At 40.4% G+C, this 14,928-nt stretch overlaps 1 protein-coding gene across 1 annotated transcript; it reads right to left on the bottom strand.

Moving 5' to 3' along the window:
• Positions 1 to 245: 245 nt before the first annotated feature.
• Positions 246 to 9,178, bottom strand: syt4 (synaptotagmin IV). Its single transcript, XM_007250199.4, has 4 exons — positions 8,859 to 9,178; positions 5,915 to 6,783; positions 3,603 to 3,723; positions 246 to 1,997 (listed from the first exon to the last, which is right to left on the bottom strand). Exons 1-4 carry the CDS (start codon positions 8,890 to 8,892, stop codon positions 1,687 to 1,689), a joined length of 1,335 nt encoding a protein of 444 aa, XP_007250261.2. The 5' UTR covers positions 8,893 to 9,178; the 3' UTR covers positions 246 to 1,686.
• Between the last annotated feature and the right edge of the window lie 5,750 nt (positions 9,179 to 14,928).

The following is a 14,928-nucleotide window of genomic DNA, read 5'->3' as shown; positions in this document are numbered from 1 at the left end:
TTCTCTCTCTTTCTTTCCCTTTCCCTCTCTCTCTCTCTCTCTCTCTCTCTCTTTTTCTCTGTCTCTTTCTCTAATTGTCCTCTGTGGAGACTGCTGACCCATGCTTATTGAATTGAGTGCAGTAAATGAACGGACGTCACTCAGGGAACGAACGTCTGACTCCATTGGAGACGCAGAAGCAGAAACAGCTAAACTGCTTCATTCATATAAACCCAGCACACTTCCGAAGAAATAAAGAGGATTCATTTTCATTTTTCTTTTTCAACTTGATGTTTTATATTAAGATACATGAACATTACATTCTGCCATTGTGCTCACAATGAAGAGGTAAACTCTATCTCTCTCCAGTTAGAACTGAACACACACACACACACTCACACATAAACAGACACTTCCCATACATCCAGTTCAGTTCAGGTCAGATCATGCAGTCCTTTGTTCATAAACATCAGTCTGGGTTTTTTTTTTTGTTCGTTTTGTTTTGCCTAATTTAGGCTGCTTGCACATGGCTGAAATATGACATATGAACCACTTCAACGTAGAAAACATAAAAAGGCAAAAAAGAACAACCAAAAATCAATAAATCAAGTACAAAAAGGAAAGAAAAAAACAGACAGTTTAATAAAATAACAGATAGCTTCTTTAAAAAATAAAATCATTATCCATGTTTTTATATTTACAGCATCATAGTAACTGTTTCCTGTTTTCTTTTCCACCATTTTTATCTGAGTAATATTGATACTAAGTAGAGCAAACAGCAAAAGAGACATTTATGACATTCGGCACTGCACAAGGTGATGACCAATCAGATCAACTGAATGAAATATGACGAGAAGCGTTATGGGGTGTCCACAGACTGTCTTTGGAATCATTGGTTGGCCGGGTTAAGCCGGCGCTCCCCCCTCTGTAGAAATCCCCGTCCTGAACTAATTGACTGACAGGTGACATCACTGATGTTCTGGAGCGTTCAGATGGTCCACATAAACTCTTCGCAATATGCAAATGAACGGGCCAACCAAGTCATAAATGCAAGTGGTATCCTAACCTTGAGATTATGAGTTATGAGTACGTATTACCACGTATTATCCAGGCGAAATACATAGCGATCTTACAAATTTACAAGTTAGCGATGTCTACTCAAAATAGCTACTAATTGTAACACTAGTATGATGACAGAACAGTTTTATGACTTGCACTTTTTGATACCACGACAATGTAGTAGACCTTTTTTTGCCATTGTTCTTTTTGCATCAGGCGACGTGATTGGTCAATCTCATTTGCAACTAGTAGCTACAATACATTTAGTGACACATGTTCATAAGTTTCCCCAGAAACTAATAAAGTAGACGTCAAAGTAGAAAAACACGACAAAGAGCACTTTAATGCAAACAACTAGTAGTTAGAATGTGGTTATGATTTTCCAACTTTCCCAACTTGACTAGGACCATCTGAACGCACCTGTAAACTCAGGAAATATGGAGCTCACCTGAGTGTACCACTTGTTTTTATGACTTTGTCGGATGTTTGAATGCATCGATCTTGTTGTGAACTCCACAATTGCCAAGTTAATTTTCGAGGACTTTCCAAATGCACTGTAAAAGTTCGACCTAACTCCCGCCCACTCCCATTCCCACATATTTTGACAGTTCCTGGGTATTTTTGCAATGGCAACCCACTCATACTCAGCTAGTCTTCGGAGAGTGCGTGCCACTTGGCGATTTGCCTCCGTGGGTGGTCGCAGATCTCACGCCAGTGTTCTCCGGGAGTTCCTGGGGAGGAGGTGCCGAGCAGAAGGCGCCCAATGAGCGGTGTCCTCGCCGTCCGGTCCGAGTCCAGCAGCAGCAGCTCCACGCTGGTGTCCCGCAGACCCTCCTCAGAGGGAACATCAAAGACAAAGAGCTCGTTGAAGACAGGGTTCGGTGCACACTTCTTCACATGGGTCTTCTTCTTGCACACGCGCTTCTTCCCCTGATACAAGTTCACCTTCACATATGGGTCTGCAGAGAGAGAGAGAAAGAGAGAGAAAGAGAGAAGACCAGGTCAGTATCAGAAGATCAGGCACACAAGCACATCACCATGCAACCAAGCTGTGAAGGAGAAGGCTAGCTTTTGTGCCTTCTCAGGGTAATAGAAAAGCACCGCTTTTCACAATGCTGATAATGCAAAAACAGTTCAACACGCTTGAAGGAGAACACTAACTTCCAATTGCACTGTATTAGTTAATAGAAACCCAGATTGACTAGATCTACACAGCCAAATTTTTCTCTACAAATGTGTAGAGAATCCACAAATGTGTAATTTATGGTTCCACAATCACTTCCACTTCAAACTTTATAAACCAAGCTTTCTAAAAACAGTAATTATTTCATATTAATAAAACAACCTGAACTAAACTAAACTGAAATCAGAAGGGGGTGTATAGTTAAGACTAATCTTCTGTCTTAAAGCAGCTGTGTTTTGAGCTCTGGCAGCCAGCGATCAATATCCGGATCGATAGAGAGGAAACGCTGGCTGCAGTTGAGAGAGATTGCTCTGTCTGATGTAGTGACAATAGCTGTATGAGTTATTCTGGCTCAGGTCAGGGTTTTTCTAACCCCCCCCCCCTAAGATTCAAAAGCTTAGACATTTACTCAGTCACTACAGAGTAGTCTAAAGATGCATGGCCTCTGCTTTCACCATAATTGTGCTTTACTTAAATTATTTAGAATTGCACTTGACTCAACAATGTCTTTGAAGATTGAGCTCCATTAACTCGTATTAGGAAGCTACATCACGCATTTTGATTTGGATGCTCTCACAAATCTATAGATTAGAACTTAGAATTCCCAAATGCAGAGATTGGGAAGCTGTCCCAAATAAATTAAGGAATATTTTCCAAATTGTGAGATTATGCAGCTATCCCAAATATATTTTGAATATTTCCCAAATCATTAGATTAGGAATCTTTCTCAAATAGATTAGAAATGTTTTCCAAATCGTGAGATTAAAAGTATATATCCAACATATATTTGGAAGATTTCCCAAATCATGAGATTAGGAAGCTATCCCAAATAGATTCAAAATCCTTTCCAAATCATGAGATTAGGAAACTAATCTGAAGTCTTTAGATTTCTATCTGAACATATCTGAATACTAGATAGACTAGCTTTCACAGATCTTCAGATTAGGAAAGTATTTTTTGATGCCTTTATATTAGGAAGCTTTGTCAAATCCAGATTAGGATCTCATCTTTTTTTAATTAGAAAGAGGTCTCAAATTTACTGATTAGTAAAATGTCTTTAATCTTTAAAAAGGGTTATTTTTTTCATCATCTTTAGATTAGGAAACAATCTAATGTCCTCAGATCAGGAAGTGTATCAGATAAATTAGGAAGCTATATTAAATATTTAGATTGTAAAGTTATCTGAAGTCTTCAGATTAGGATGACATCTCAAGTCTTTGAATTATTTGTATTTGTGCATTAAAACTAATAAAATAATCCTTAATTGTATAATCATGCCAAATTGCAATCAAATCTGAGGCAATTTGGTGGATTCAATTCTTTGCTTAATAATATAAAATTTGCTGGCTGTTTAATTACCAGCCTGGTTTCAGACACTCACCGGATGGTCCGTTGGGGTCAGTCTTGGGGAGATGGCGAGCCTTCAGGACCACCACGGTCAGGGTGCTGGTGGTTGACTGATAACACAGAGACAGCAGCAGCTCTCCCCGCCCTGTAGTCCTCTACATAAAGAACAGAGAGACAGAGAGACAAAAAAAATCATATATTTGAGCTGCATAAACAACCATAATAATTCATAATAATAGAAACAAAAACAGTATATCAGGCTTTTTTGTGGCTGTGTTTAAACTCTCAGTGGTGGTCCTCCAGTCATTGTGCTGTATAGTAAACACTATGTAGTGAACAGTGAATGAATTATGGAGTGTTTCCAGTTCTAGTTTCCAGCAGCGCATCTCACGGCAGACGAAACACATTTTTTTGACACCTATTGCAGCTGTTTCCAGAACCATGTGACTCATCCGGCTTCCCGTATGTATAATAAGAGACTCGGCATGGATAATTACCTTCACTGTATTCACTATATGATGTGTGAACACAGCATCCCATCACCCATGGCAACCCAAAGCAGAATTCTGGTGCTGCCTCGAAACGTCTGTCAGCCAATGAGATGTAATTACTTGTGTTTGACTGTTTTCAGCAGCAGTCACCAGCCCACGATAATGGCTTCTCTTTCCACGCCAAATGGAGTCTATTGTTCCATGAATAATGCTGAAATCATGTTGTCAAAATTGGGGCACGTCACGAGTGCTGCTGATTGCTCCGTGTTTTGACAGAGTTATTTTGCCTTTTTTCAGTCTAATACAAGGCCTTTCTGTGTCAACCGGCTGAGCGATGCCCTGCCTACCAAGCATTCAAGCATCCGAATCAATAGATCACCTAGTGCTAGGACAAATTGGTCAGTAGATAAATCATCCAGCCATGAAAAGAAAGCAGTTTATGTCCTGCCGCTGAAAAGAACCACCATTCCACAACTTTACTGTTACATCATTTCACATCATTTCAGAAGAAAAACATGCCATCCTTCTCCAGACCAATGATTTTTTTGGAGTTTCACCAAATATAAACCATATATATTTTTTATTTTATGACATTTTAAATATGTACAAATCTGTTTCATCTCAGTCACTAGTCTTAGGCTGCTTTTTTTAAATCATCCATTAGACGGATGATTAAAAATGCTTGTGGTCCAGTCGTCCATCTTTTGTCTCTAAATGGGACATAAAGAAGCCATTTTATTGACCACTGTCCTACACATACACACACATATCCCCCTGCATGCACACTTACACACACACACACACACACACACAAACACAGCAGTAATCGCCCTTCTGCTCTTGGGTGTGTCAACGGCTGCCCACAGTACGCCAGCTCAGTATTGAGCGGTTCTAATGCTGCATTATCGACAGAGGAAACCAGAATCCTTATACACTCTCACTCCCTTATACCCTCTCTCTGTCTGCCTCTACATCAAGCCCCCTGACAAACACTATCAAATTACAGCCATCCTCAAGAAAAATCACTCGATAGAAACCACAGAAAGCATTCTTTCACCATCAATAAATCACAGTCTTCGTTCCCTGGTTGTGTTGCAATTCACTGTTCTCAAATTCGTACTGAATTCGCCCCTTTATGTTCTGCACTTTTGTCTGGAACAACCTTTAAACTTAAAAATGCATGAACGCAAGATTCGAAATATTGTGCCGTTTAGCTGTTTTAACCCCCTAAAACCCTAAAAATAACATAAGTTTTGTAGGCCCCAAAATAGAGCCTTGTGGGGCTCCACAAGATATGCTAAACTAAATGGTTACCAAACAATTTACAGTAGTCTGTGCTTATAACTCAATAATATAATTAGGGATAAATGGGTTGTTAAGGCTATAGAAAAGTTCAATTGTATAACTATAGTAAGTCAACTGTTTAAATATGTTGCAAAATTCTTTGCTTTTTAATAATTTTTGGCCAGGTCTTCCTTGTAAAAGAGATCTGTGATCTCAGTGAGACAAACCTGGATAAATAAAGGTAAATAAGGAATAAAGGTGTTACCAAAACAGCAATTGAAACTCTGCACTCTTAATATTAAAAGCATGAAGCAAGATTCTTTGGTGTTTTGCCATAGAAGACTCTATTCTGGTCTCCTAAAGAAGAAAGAAGAAGAAAGGTTCTTCAAGAACTATTTTTTTAACCTAAAACTCACCTTAAAGGTGAATTCATGTTTTTTAGGCAAAACACTACAAATCAACCTATTTACAATTTAGTAATGTATGTTCATTTTTGGACTCAAGTGTGTTTTTCTAATAAATCTTAAATCTTCAGTTAAAGCAACACAAGAATTAAGGCCACGCCCCTTACCCTAACATTCTTCTTGATGATGTCACGGCTCATGAGGACCCGCCCCTCAGAGAGGTCCACGTCAGCCAATGGTACGAGTGTTTCACCGATGACCTCGTCGCGGGAGAACCGGTCAAAGCTCAGCACCATGAAGTGCAAAGCCAGCTGGGAGACTCGAGCGTACGGGATCCCGTAGAAGCTGAAGGTCTCGTCGAAGGCCGGGTCCAGAGTCTTCCTCAGAACCCTAGTCTTCACCTTGTGCTTCTTCTCAGGGAGCAGGGTCAGCTTGATGTAAGGGTCAGAGGTCAAGGACTGCTCGTCTGTGGGGGAGAGGCCGTGAGCCTCCTTGATGTGCACCATGAAGGCCTTCTTCTCGAAGTTGTACTCAAGAGAGAAGAACAGGGTGCCCAGGCCAGCTTCCTTGTCTTGGGGCTTGTCCAGGGCAGGAGTAGGTGTCTGGCTGGACAGGTTGCTTTCTGGGGTGGTGGCTTCCTGGTTGCCCCCCTGACCAAACCCTGGGTGTGGGGATGGGATGTCCAGGTCTGGAGAGCTGCGTACTTTGGGATGGAGTGCCGCTGGAGGCTTGAATGTGAAGTTTCCATTGAGGTCTCGCTTCTCTAGGTCCAGGTGGAGTGCAGGACGTCCACCGGTAGGACTGGGGCTGTTTTTTCCCTGGGTGGGGTCAGGAGTCTTCTCTCCAGCAAACTTTTTCTTACCGCTTAAGCTCTCGGGGTAGATGTCCACCCCCTTCAGCATGTGGACGAACTTGTACGGTGGGGTTTTGGTGCTGCTCTTGTTGGTCTTGCGTTGACAGCAAATCCATGCAAAGGCGGAGACGCTGAAGACCAGGCCAAAGACACTGACCACAGCCACACTCACTGGGACCTCCGCTGTGGGGAATAACAAACACATACACACACATGTCAGAATGCTTAACTCAAAACAATGCTAACAAGTATATTACAAACACCAACGAGTGATTAACTTAGATTTACTGATATTGACAAATTACAAACAATTGAACTAAAGGGTGAATATATGACATGGTTTGTTGTTTTTTATTTAATACCATTAGCAGGCTGGTTGGAAAGTTTTCCAGTGCTTGGGTTTTTTGTGCACTCAAACGTATAATCAACTAAGCACATACAATGTCCACTTTAACACATCAGTGTTACGAAGTTACAAAACTACAATTCTCAATGTATTCCCAGAAAACATTCCGCATGTTCAGAGGATTTTGAGATTTCCTCTTTAGGTACAATTTTAAAGTGAAAAGTTAAAACAATGTATAGGAGGTTTCTTAAAGTAAATTTTCCAGAAATTGTTATTTAGTGAAGGCATAGAACAGTGAGGAGCTACCTGCCTGCAAACCTTGGATCATCCAACCCAAACCCGATTTAGCTAGATTTGGGTTGAAGTTGAAATCTGCAGAAAGGCATATACTCTAGAAGAACAGCTGTAGGTCTTTTGAAGCAGGTTTTCTTTCCTCCACCAATAAACCTGATCTGGTACTCATCAGATACTCAGATATCAACACTTTAGAACAGGGGTGTCCAAATCTATACGCAAAAGGCTGGCGAGGGTATAGGTTTTATTCCAGACAAGCAAAAGCTCCCCTTATCAGGGTTTTAAAACACTAAGGAACCAATTAAACAAGAGTAATCAGGAGTGATGCTGACTGTTATAAATGGATAAAAACCGGTACCCACACCCCACCCATTTGTGGGTAGGATTAGGAAGAAAAGATCTGAAAGTGTGCAGCTTCAGGCTTCAAGTTTCAATGTTTATTTGTCATTTGCTGCAAATGTTTTAAGTTTTTTGAGAAAATCAAAGGACTTTTTATTGCATTGCTCAGAATAACCACTTATACCATACTTAGACTCTTCTTGTGTCCTTGTTTCTTCAAGTGCATGCATTGTTAGTGCAAACTGTGCCATTGCATAAGTGCCAGCACATAAATATCCAGATATCGTGAATGACGTAGCTGGCTGTGAGTCAGGAAAGCCAGAACACCCTGAGAACAGCAGTGTACCTTCACGTCTAGAGGAATCTGCCAGCAGCTATTCTGTCTAAGCCTCAGCCAGGATCATAAATTATGAACAAGTGGACAAGTGCTTTGGGGTATGACTGAAAAGACTCTGGGCGGACATTGTGATTAGTATTTAGACTGGAGTGGAGGGGGGGTTCTCAGCAGTGTGTGATTACTTGTGCGCTGACTGTGATGATGGTGTAATACTCACTCATGCACTGGGCGAGAGTGGAAATTTCCTACTGCATGGTGGGTGCACCTCTCAGTGGAATTGAACCTTCGCATCACCTCTGCTTTGCTTTGTACACATACCTTGTACCTTTTAGCCTTTGTGGAGAGTGTGAACTTGGCTGAAGACCCAAATAAACCTAAACAAAAGCCAAATCTTACCCTAATCCTAAACCTAAACCTAAACCTTAACCTCAATCTTAACCCAAACCTAAACCTCCTTAACAAAGAATAAACCTGATGTCACACACTTGGCGTCACACACTACACACTTCTCACACCCACCCACCCGCCCAGACCCACACCCAGCCGTGTGTGAGCAGAGTGTGTTCCAGTGTTTTCTCAGACAGATTTGGGTGAGAATGACTCATGAGGAGCTGTGCCAAAGATGGACTCAAACCTCACACACCTCATATAACGTATCGATACACTGATCAGTATGAGGATTTGAGGATACGTAAATCCCAACTGTGGATTCATTAGGTAGTCTATAATAAAGTAAAAATGACGTCATGCTCTACATATATAGCCACACAGATCACTGCTGCCACGTCAAACTAATCAGGACGCGCGTCTTCAATAAACTATCGATCAACTGCACCAGGTGGTTGATAGACAGTAATCAGCCATCAAAATCAGTTCTCGAGACAACCTTTCACACAGTGAATGCTGTATAGAGCCCCTATAGACCCCCTCAGCTGTACTCACCGAATTGCGCGTGCTCAGAGGCCACTGGAGCCATCGCTGTCCGCGGTGCTGAAACGATGCTCCCGCTGATCTGCGCACTTCTCTCCTCCGGAGGCTCGAGACTCGGAGCGAAGTGTGTGTGTGAACGCCGCGTGTACCGGATTAAAAATTTTACGCGCGCGTGCTCGTTTGTTTTTCAGGGAACAGCTGGACCGCGCTGCTCTTCCTCCTGCTGTTCCTCCTGTTCTTCCTCCTCCTTACTGGTGGATCAGCACCGCCCTGTGCTGCTGCTGCTGCTCTCTCTCCGCTATATGACCGAGAAACAGCGCCACCTCTCTTTCTCTCTGTGCCTCTCTCTCTCTCTCTCTCTCTCTCTCTCCTGCTCTCTGTGCCTCTCTCTTTCTCACTTTCACCCTCTCTCTATTTTTGTGCCTCTCTCCCTCTTCGCTCTCTCTCTGCCTACTCTCTGTGCCTCTCTCTCTTTCTCTCTCCCCTACTCTCTGTGCCTCTTTCTCTCTCTCTCTCTCTCTCTCTCTCTCTCTCTCTCTTTCTCTCTCTCCCTCTCTCTCTTTTTCTCTTTTTTTATCTCTCTCTCTCTCTCTCTCTCTCCCTCTCTCTCTTTTTCTCTTTTTTTATCTCTCTGTGCCTCTCTGTCTCTCTCCCTCTTTTCTCTCTCTCTCTTTCTCACTTCCCCCTCTATCTATTTCTCTGTCTCTTTATTTCTCTCTCTCTCTCTCTCTCTCTCTCTCTCTCTCTCTCTCTCTCTCAGTGTCTCTGACGCAGGTGTGACGTTCGCTGGGGCAATCATTCTGATTGCTGAAGGTTTGGCCTCTTGGTGTGTGTGTGTGTGTGTGTGTGTGTGTGTGTGTGTGTGTATGAAAGGTAAAGCTGTTTCAGGTAATACAAGTGATACAAGGTACAACATACAATTCAAGTACCTTAAATTTAGCAATAATATAAAAGCAACAATAATTCAAGTGCCAGTTATACTGTATGACAACTTTACAGAAGGATTTGGAAAATATAAAAATAATGACGCTTCAAATGTTAAAATGCATCACAATATAGCACCTTAATACAGGTGTGGGCATTCCTGAGCCCTGTCAGTGTCAGTGTATGTTTGTGTCTATTTCTGTTGGTTCAGTCATCAGGAAATGCTGTAAACAGGACAGCTGTTATGTTCAAATGATTCATATTTGTAACACCTACCCCCAACAACATGTACAGTCATGAGACAGAATTAGCACGAGCCTTTTTTCCTTTTTAACATATTTTTATATATATATCGATTTTACTTTCATTTAACAGTGTTAAGGCATGGATACATACAACTGAATACATGATTTTAAAACTATTTGTACATTATAAATTAGACTTTAAGGAGTATTTAAAACAATAATGTTCCTTGAAGAAAGCTGGGAAGGGATTTCCCTAGTTTCTCCCTCTACAGTGCAACAATACTGCATCATACAAGTCACTCAGGTTTTTGCTTTGGAGTGAGCAATGATGCTGATTAGATCATGAGCTTTTTATACCCACATCTGGATACCTTGACCCTGGTGTTATATAGTGCATACAGTCCTTATATAGCCCTTCTGCCTCCATGCATGTGAGAAAAGAAAAATAACATAGTAAGTAAATATTCAGCTAAATGTTGGTTAAATGTCAGTTGAGGCATCTCTAATGGACCATCCAAATAAAGTCATACTGGTCTTTCTCTATAAGACATAATAAAACACAATTAACTGTTTATTTGTCCATTTCCATTCATTATTCATTTAATTAATCTAACTTAGAACAACTTTGGAGTCCTTTATAAATGTTTACTGACATCATTAATAGCTGTATAATATTATGTAAAGTCTCAGATCTTTCCACATTATTGTAGCCTGTATGCAAGATCAGCTGTTTTTCATAGTCAGATTTATTTTTAGAGATATTATATACAGATAAATGGTCCTAATATTATCCAATAAACAATTCTCACAGCCTCAGAAGGAACCATGTCTAGTCATTATGACTGTGCTGACCATATGTGCTAAACAAACACTTATAAATAACGAATAACAATAAAAGAACAAACATATACACACACATACTGGCACAGTCATGTAGCTGTAAAAATTTGCTAACAGTCTTCATATAGTCACGCCCTGCTCTGTTTCCCTGTGTTTTCTGCGTTTCCCCAGTTATTTTCCCTCACGTGTCTGTAAATTGTAGCTCCGCCCCTCGTTACCTGTCGCCCCAGGAGTTCATTGTTTCCTATTAGTATAAATAGTACCCTTTTGTCTATGTTTGGTCTTCGGTCTTTGCACCTTCCTCTGTCGTTTGTCTTGCCACGTTTATAGTAGTTTTTCCACGCTCCATAGTTCTTTGTTTATCAGTTATTCTCTGTTTATTCCGTGTTTCTATCTCTAGTTTGTTTCCTTGTTTATTTCTTGTATATATTTACGTTTATTTCCTTGCATATATCCCCAGCCCTGTTTAGTTATTATCTGTCTAGTTTAGTTCTTGGTTATTTTCCCTGTTTGTTTATGTATTTATATTTCCTCGTTTACTCCTTATTTGTTTCTTTGTTTATGTTATTTAATAAATCCTGTCTTACTCGCTTTTACGTCCGCCTCCCGTCTGCTCCACCATTACACATATATCACACACCATCAATACACATTTGTCACTGTCCAATGAAAAACACTCCAAAATCTCCAAAACAGCAACCTTACAGAAGAGAGAAAAAACCTTGTAAATGTTCAAAGAAAGTTAATGTAAAAAGAGTTTATTTCAGGTCATTATGAGGAGTTTCTATTGGTCTGTTCATTAAGAAATTTTGGGACAGTGTAAGGGATAGTTTGTCTGTTCAAATTATGTAGTAAACTAAAAATAGACAAAATAGAGATTAGTGTTTTTCATAGGACAGTGACGCTGTATATCTTATAGAATGTCTAAATGCCCTCCAACACCTAATATAACCCAGAGGGTTCTTCAAGAGGGATGAATCTTCATGCTATAGCTCAGCTGGCCTCATTTTCCTCAAGGTCAGCTGGATCAGGGTTTTAAGAGTCCTACTTTATGGTGATCTATAGATGCACAGCTACGGTTCAGAGAACACTGTGTCTCTAATTGCTGTGTTCCTGTAGCTTTATTTCACATTTGGGATTATGAAATGGAGCTGTAAAAGGGAGATGCCAAGAACACTGGATCAATACATTCAGTGCGGTTTCATTTTTTTCTGTCATTTAAGAAGGATTTAAACTGTGCAACAAGGCCATGTTATTGCAACAGCAATGAACTCTTATTAACCATTTCATTTGTGAATGGTATAAAGTGATTAAATGCATTGCTTTGCTGATGACACCCAGCTATACCTCTCATTCTCACCTGAAGATCACTCAATCTCTGCACGGATATTGCAGTGTCTCTCAGACATATCCTCATGAAGGAGCATCACCGTCAACTAAATCTCTCAAAGAGTGAACTTCTGGTTATACCAACAAAACCATCTTTTCAACACAACTTCTCTATAAGCATCGACTCTCTCTCTCTCTCACCGACAAAGGTTGCTAGGAACCTGGGTGTTATGGTTGATGACCAGCTCTCCTTCACGCACCATGTGGCCTCAGTTGCTCGATCCTGCCGCTTCGCGCTTTATAACATCTGAAAAATTCGACAGTTTCTGACGCAACAGCCCACCCAACTCCTGGTACAAGCAGTCGTCATCTCACGCCTCGACTACTGCAATGCCCTGCTAACTGGCCTCCCGGCCTGCGTAGTAAAACCACTCCAAATGATCCAGAATGCAGCAGCACGTCTGGTCTTCAACCAGCCAAAACGGGCACATGTCACCCCATTGCTCATTGAGCTCCATTGGCTACCAGTTAATGCATCAAATTCAAAGCTCTTACAGTCGCCAACAAGGTGATGACAGAACAGCTCCTTCCTACCTGCACTCACTCCTGAAGGCTTACACTACCTCCCAGCCGCTGCGCTCCTCCAATGAACGTCGCCTCACTTTACCAAACAAACATTCACACAAAGCAATCCAGACTGTTCTCATACAGAGTTCCCCTATGGTGGAACAAACTACCTTCCACTACCAGATCAGGAGAATCTCTCACTATCTTTAATAAACTCCTGAAGACAGAGCTCTTCAGGGAGCACTTACTCTCCTAACACCTCTAACACACTAACTACTTCTAACCTCATTTCCTTCTTCCCCTCCTTCACTCCTCTATCCCATTATTTCCCTTTGACCTCCTTTAGACCCTATCTAAAGATGTTTTTACCTTTAACTTATTACTTTTGTACTTCACTATTGTAAGTCTGCCAAATGTAATGTAATGTAAAATGATGTTTAGTTACATCGTTGAGCAACATCAAACTCACAACCAGAAAGAATCAAGACTTAAAAGAGCAGAAAATCAGACAGCAAAACAACAACATTAAATGCAACTGTATAACTAATGGATATACAGCAATGAAATATTAAGTCCATATGTGTGAGCATAACACTACATACATGTACAAAACCAGATATTAATATTAGAAGCTTTATTACAGGAAAATAATTATAGATATATGTTTGGAACATTAATATGATGAATATGTAAATAGCTCAGTATGAATAGTCATGACTGTAATGTTAGTACACAAGGATCATTGGTCCTCATTCACCAAAATCATCTTTCATTCTTGAGAAATGAATGCTGCATTTCTATTTGCTCAATGCCTCAGTTAATCCTTTTTCCATATTTCTCCACTCTGTAGCTGTTGATGTATAAGGGGATTCATGTGGGAATATACACTGACAGGTTTGAGTATAAATTTAGCTTTTATCCAGAAATAGCATCAGAACTGAGAACTAAAGATCCTACAGCAGAAACTGGTGCTCTATAAGCTGCAGCTCTGAGTTTAACAGCAGTAGCACTGATTTAGTCCTCGTCTGAAGTCTCATTTATACTCTTCCACTGACACACATTTCACATCTCCTGCGGTAACGTTCACACCCTAATCTGCTGTATCACCATGACAGCCCAGCGGCCCAGCAGAGCACAGCAGCAGCCCAGAGACACGTCACTAATAGAGACACAGTTCTCAGTACTAAAGAGCCTCACACTGAAGATTAACATTGCATAGAGAGAGAGAGAGAGTCAGAGACAGAGAGAGAGAGAGAGAGAGAGAGAGAGAGAGAGAGAGCATTAGAAAACAGGTGAATAAAAAGGAGACACACTGCCCAAAGTACACTGCTAAAAGTATGGATTGGATTTATATAAAATTTACATTTTCTGAGACACTGAGTTTGGGTTTTTTATTGGCTATAACCCATAATCATAATGCAATTTACTGAATGAAATGAATTACCGAAATAAAGTAACTTTTCAATTATATTCTTTTTTAGATGCACCTGCTCTGGGAAAAAAAAATAATAAAATCAAATAATAATAATGAGTTTCTTTGATTTTACCAAATTGAAAACCTCTAGAATATAATCAAGAAGAAGATGGATGATCACAAGCCATCAAACCAAGCTGCACCAGGAGTGGCATAAAGTTATCCAAAAGCAGTGTGTAAGACTGGTGGAGGAGAACATGCCAATGCATGAAAACTGTGATTAAAAACCAGCGTTATTCCACCAAATATTGATTTCTGAAACTTTTTATGAATATAAACTTGTTTTCTTTGCATTATTTGAGGTCTGAATGCTTTGCATATTTTTTGTTATTTCAGTCATGTATCATTTTCTGCAAATTTCCCGCTCCAAATGACAGTATTTTTTTTTTTATTTGGGAGAAATGTTGTCAGTAGTTTATAGAATAAAACAACAATGTTCATTTTACTCAAACATATACCTATAAATAGCAAAATCAAAAAAATGATTCAAAAACTGAAGTGGTCTCAATTTTTTCAGAGCTGTATATCTGTATCGGGTGCTTGAAGGCTTGTCCCAATTACACTCGAAAACAAGGGGTAGGGTAAAAAAGATAAATGGGATTGGGCCTTAGTGAGGGAGTGAGGGATTTTGGATAAATGATGCCACCTGCCGGTGGATCTGTGAACTGCTCCAACACACAAAACCCCGCTCTGTATCTGTACA

Source organism: Astyanax mexicanus, chromosome 8, assembly GCF_023375975.1.
Source record: "Astyanax mexicanus isolate ESR-SI-001 chromosome 8, AstMex3_surface, whole genome shotgun sequence".
Classification (NCBI taxonomy): Eukaryota; Metazoa; Chordata; class Actinopteri; order Characiformes; family Acestrorhamphidae; genus Astyanax; species Astyanax mexicanus.
Note: the sequence above shows the minus strand (reverse complement) of the source record. Positions and strands in the feature narration are given on the sequence as shown.

Excerpts from the sequence above, each read along its gene's own strand:
- syt4 (XM_007250199.4), bottom strand. The coding sequence starts at position 8,892 with ATGGCTCCAGTGGCCTCTGAGCACGCGCAATTCG. Across the intron at positions 6,784-8,858 it reads CTCTGAGCACGCGCAATTCG|CGGAGGTCCCAGTGAGTGTG; the intron begins GTGAGTACAGCT and ends TATTCCCCACAG. Across the intron at positions 3,724-5,914 it reads TCATCAAGAAGAATGTTAGG|AGGACTACAGGGCGGGGAGA; the intron begins GTAAGGGGCGTG and ends TTCTTTATGTAG.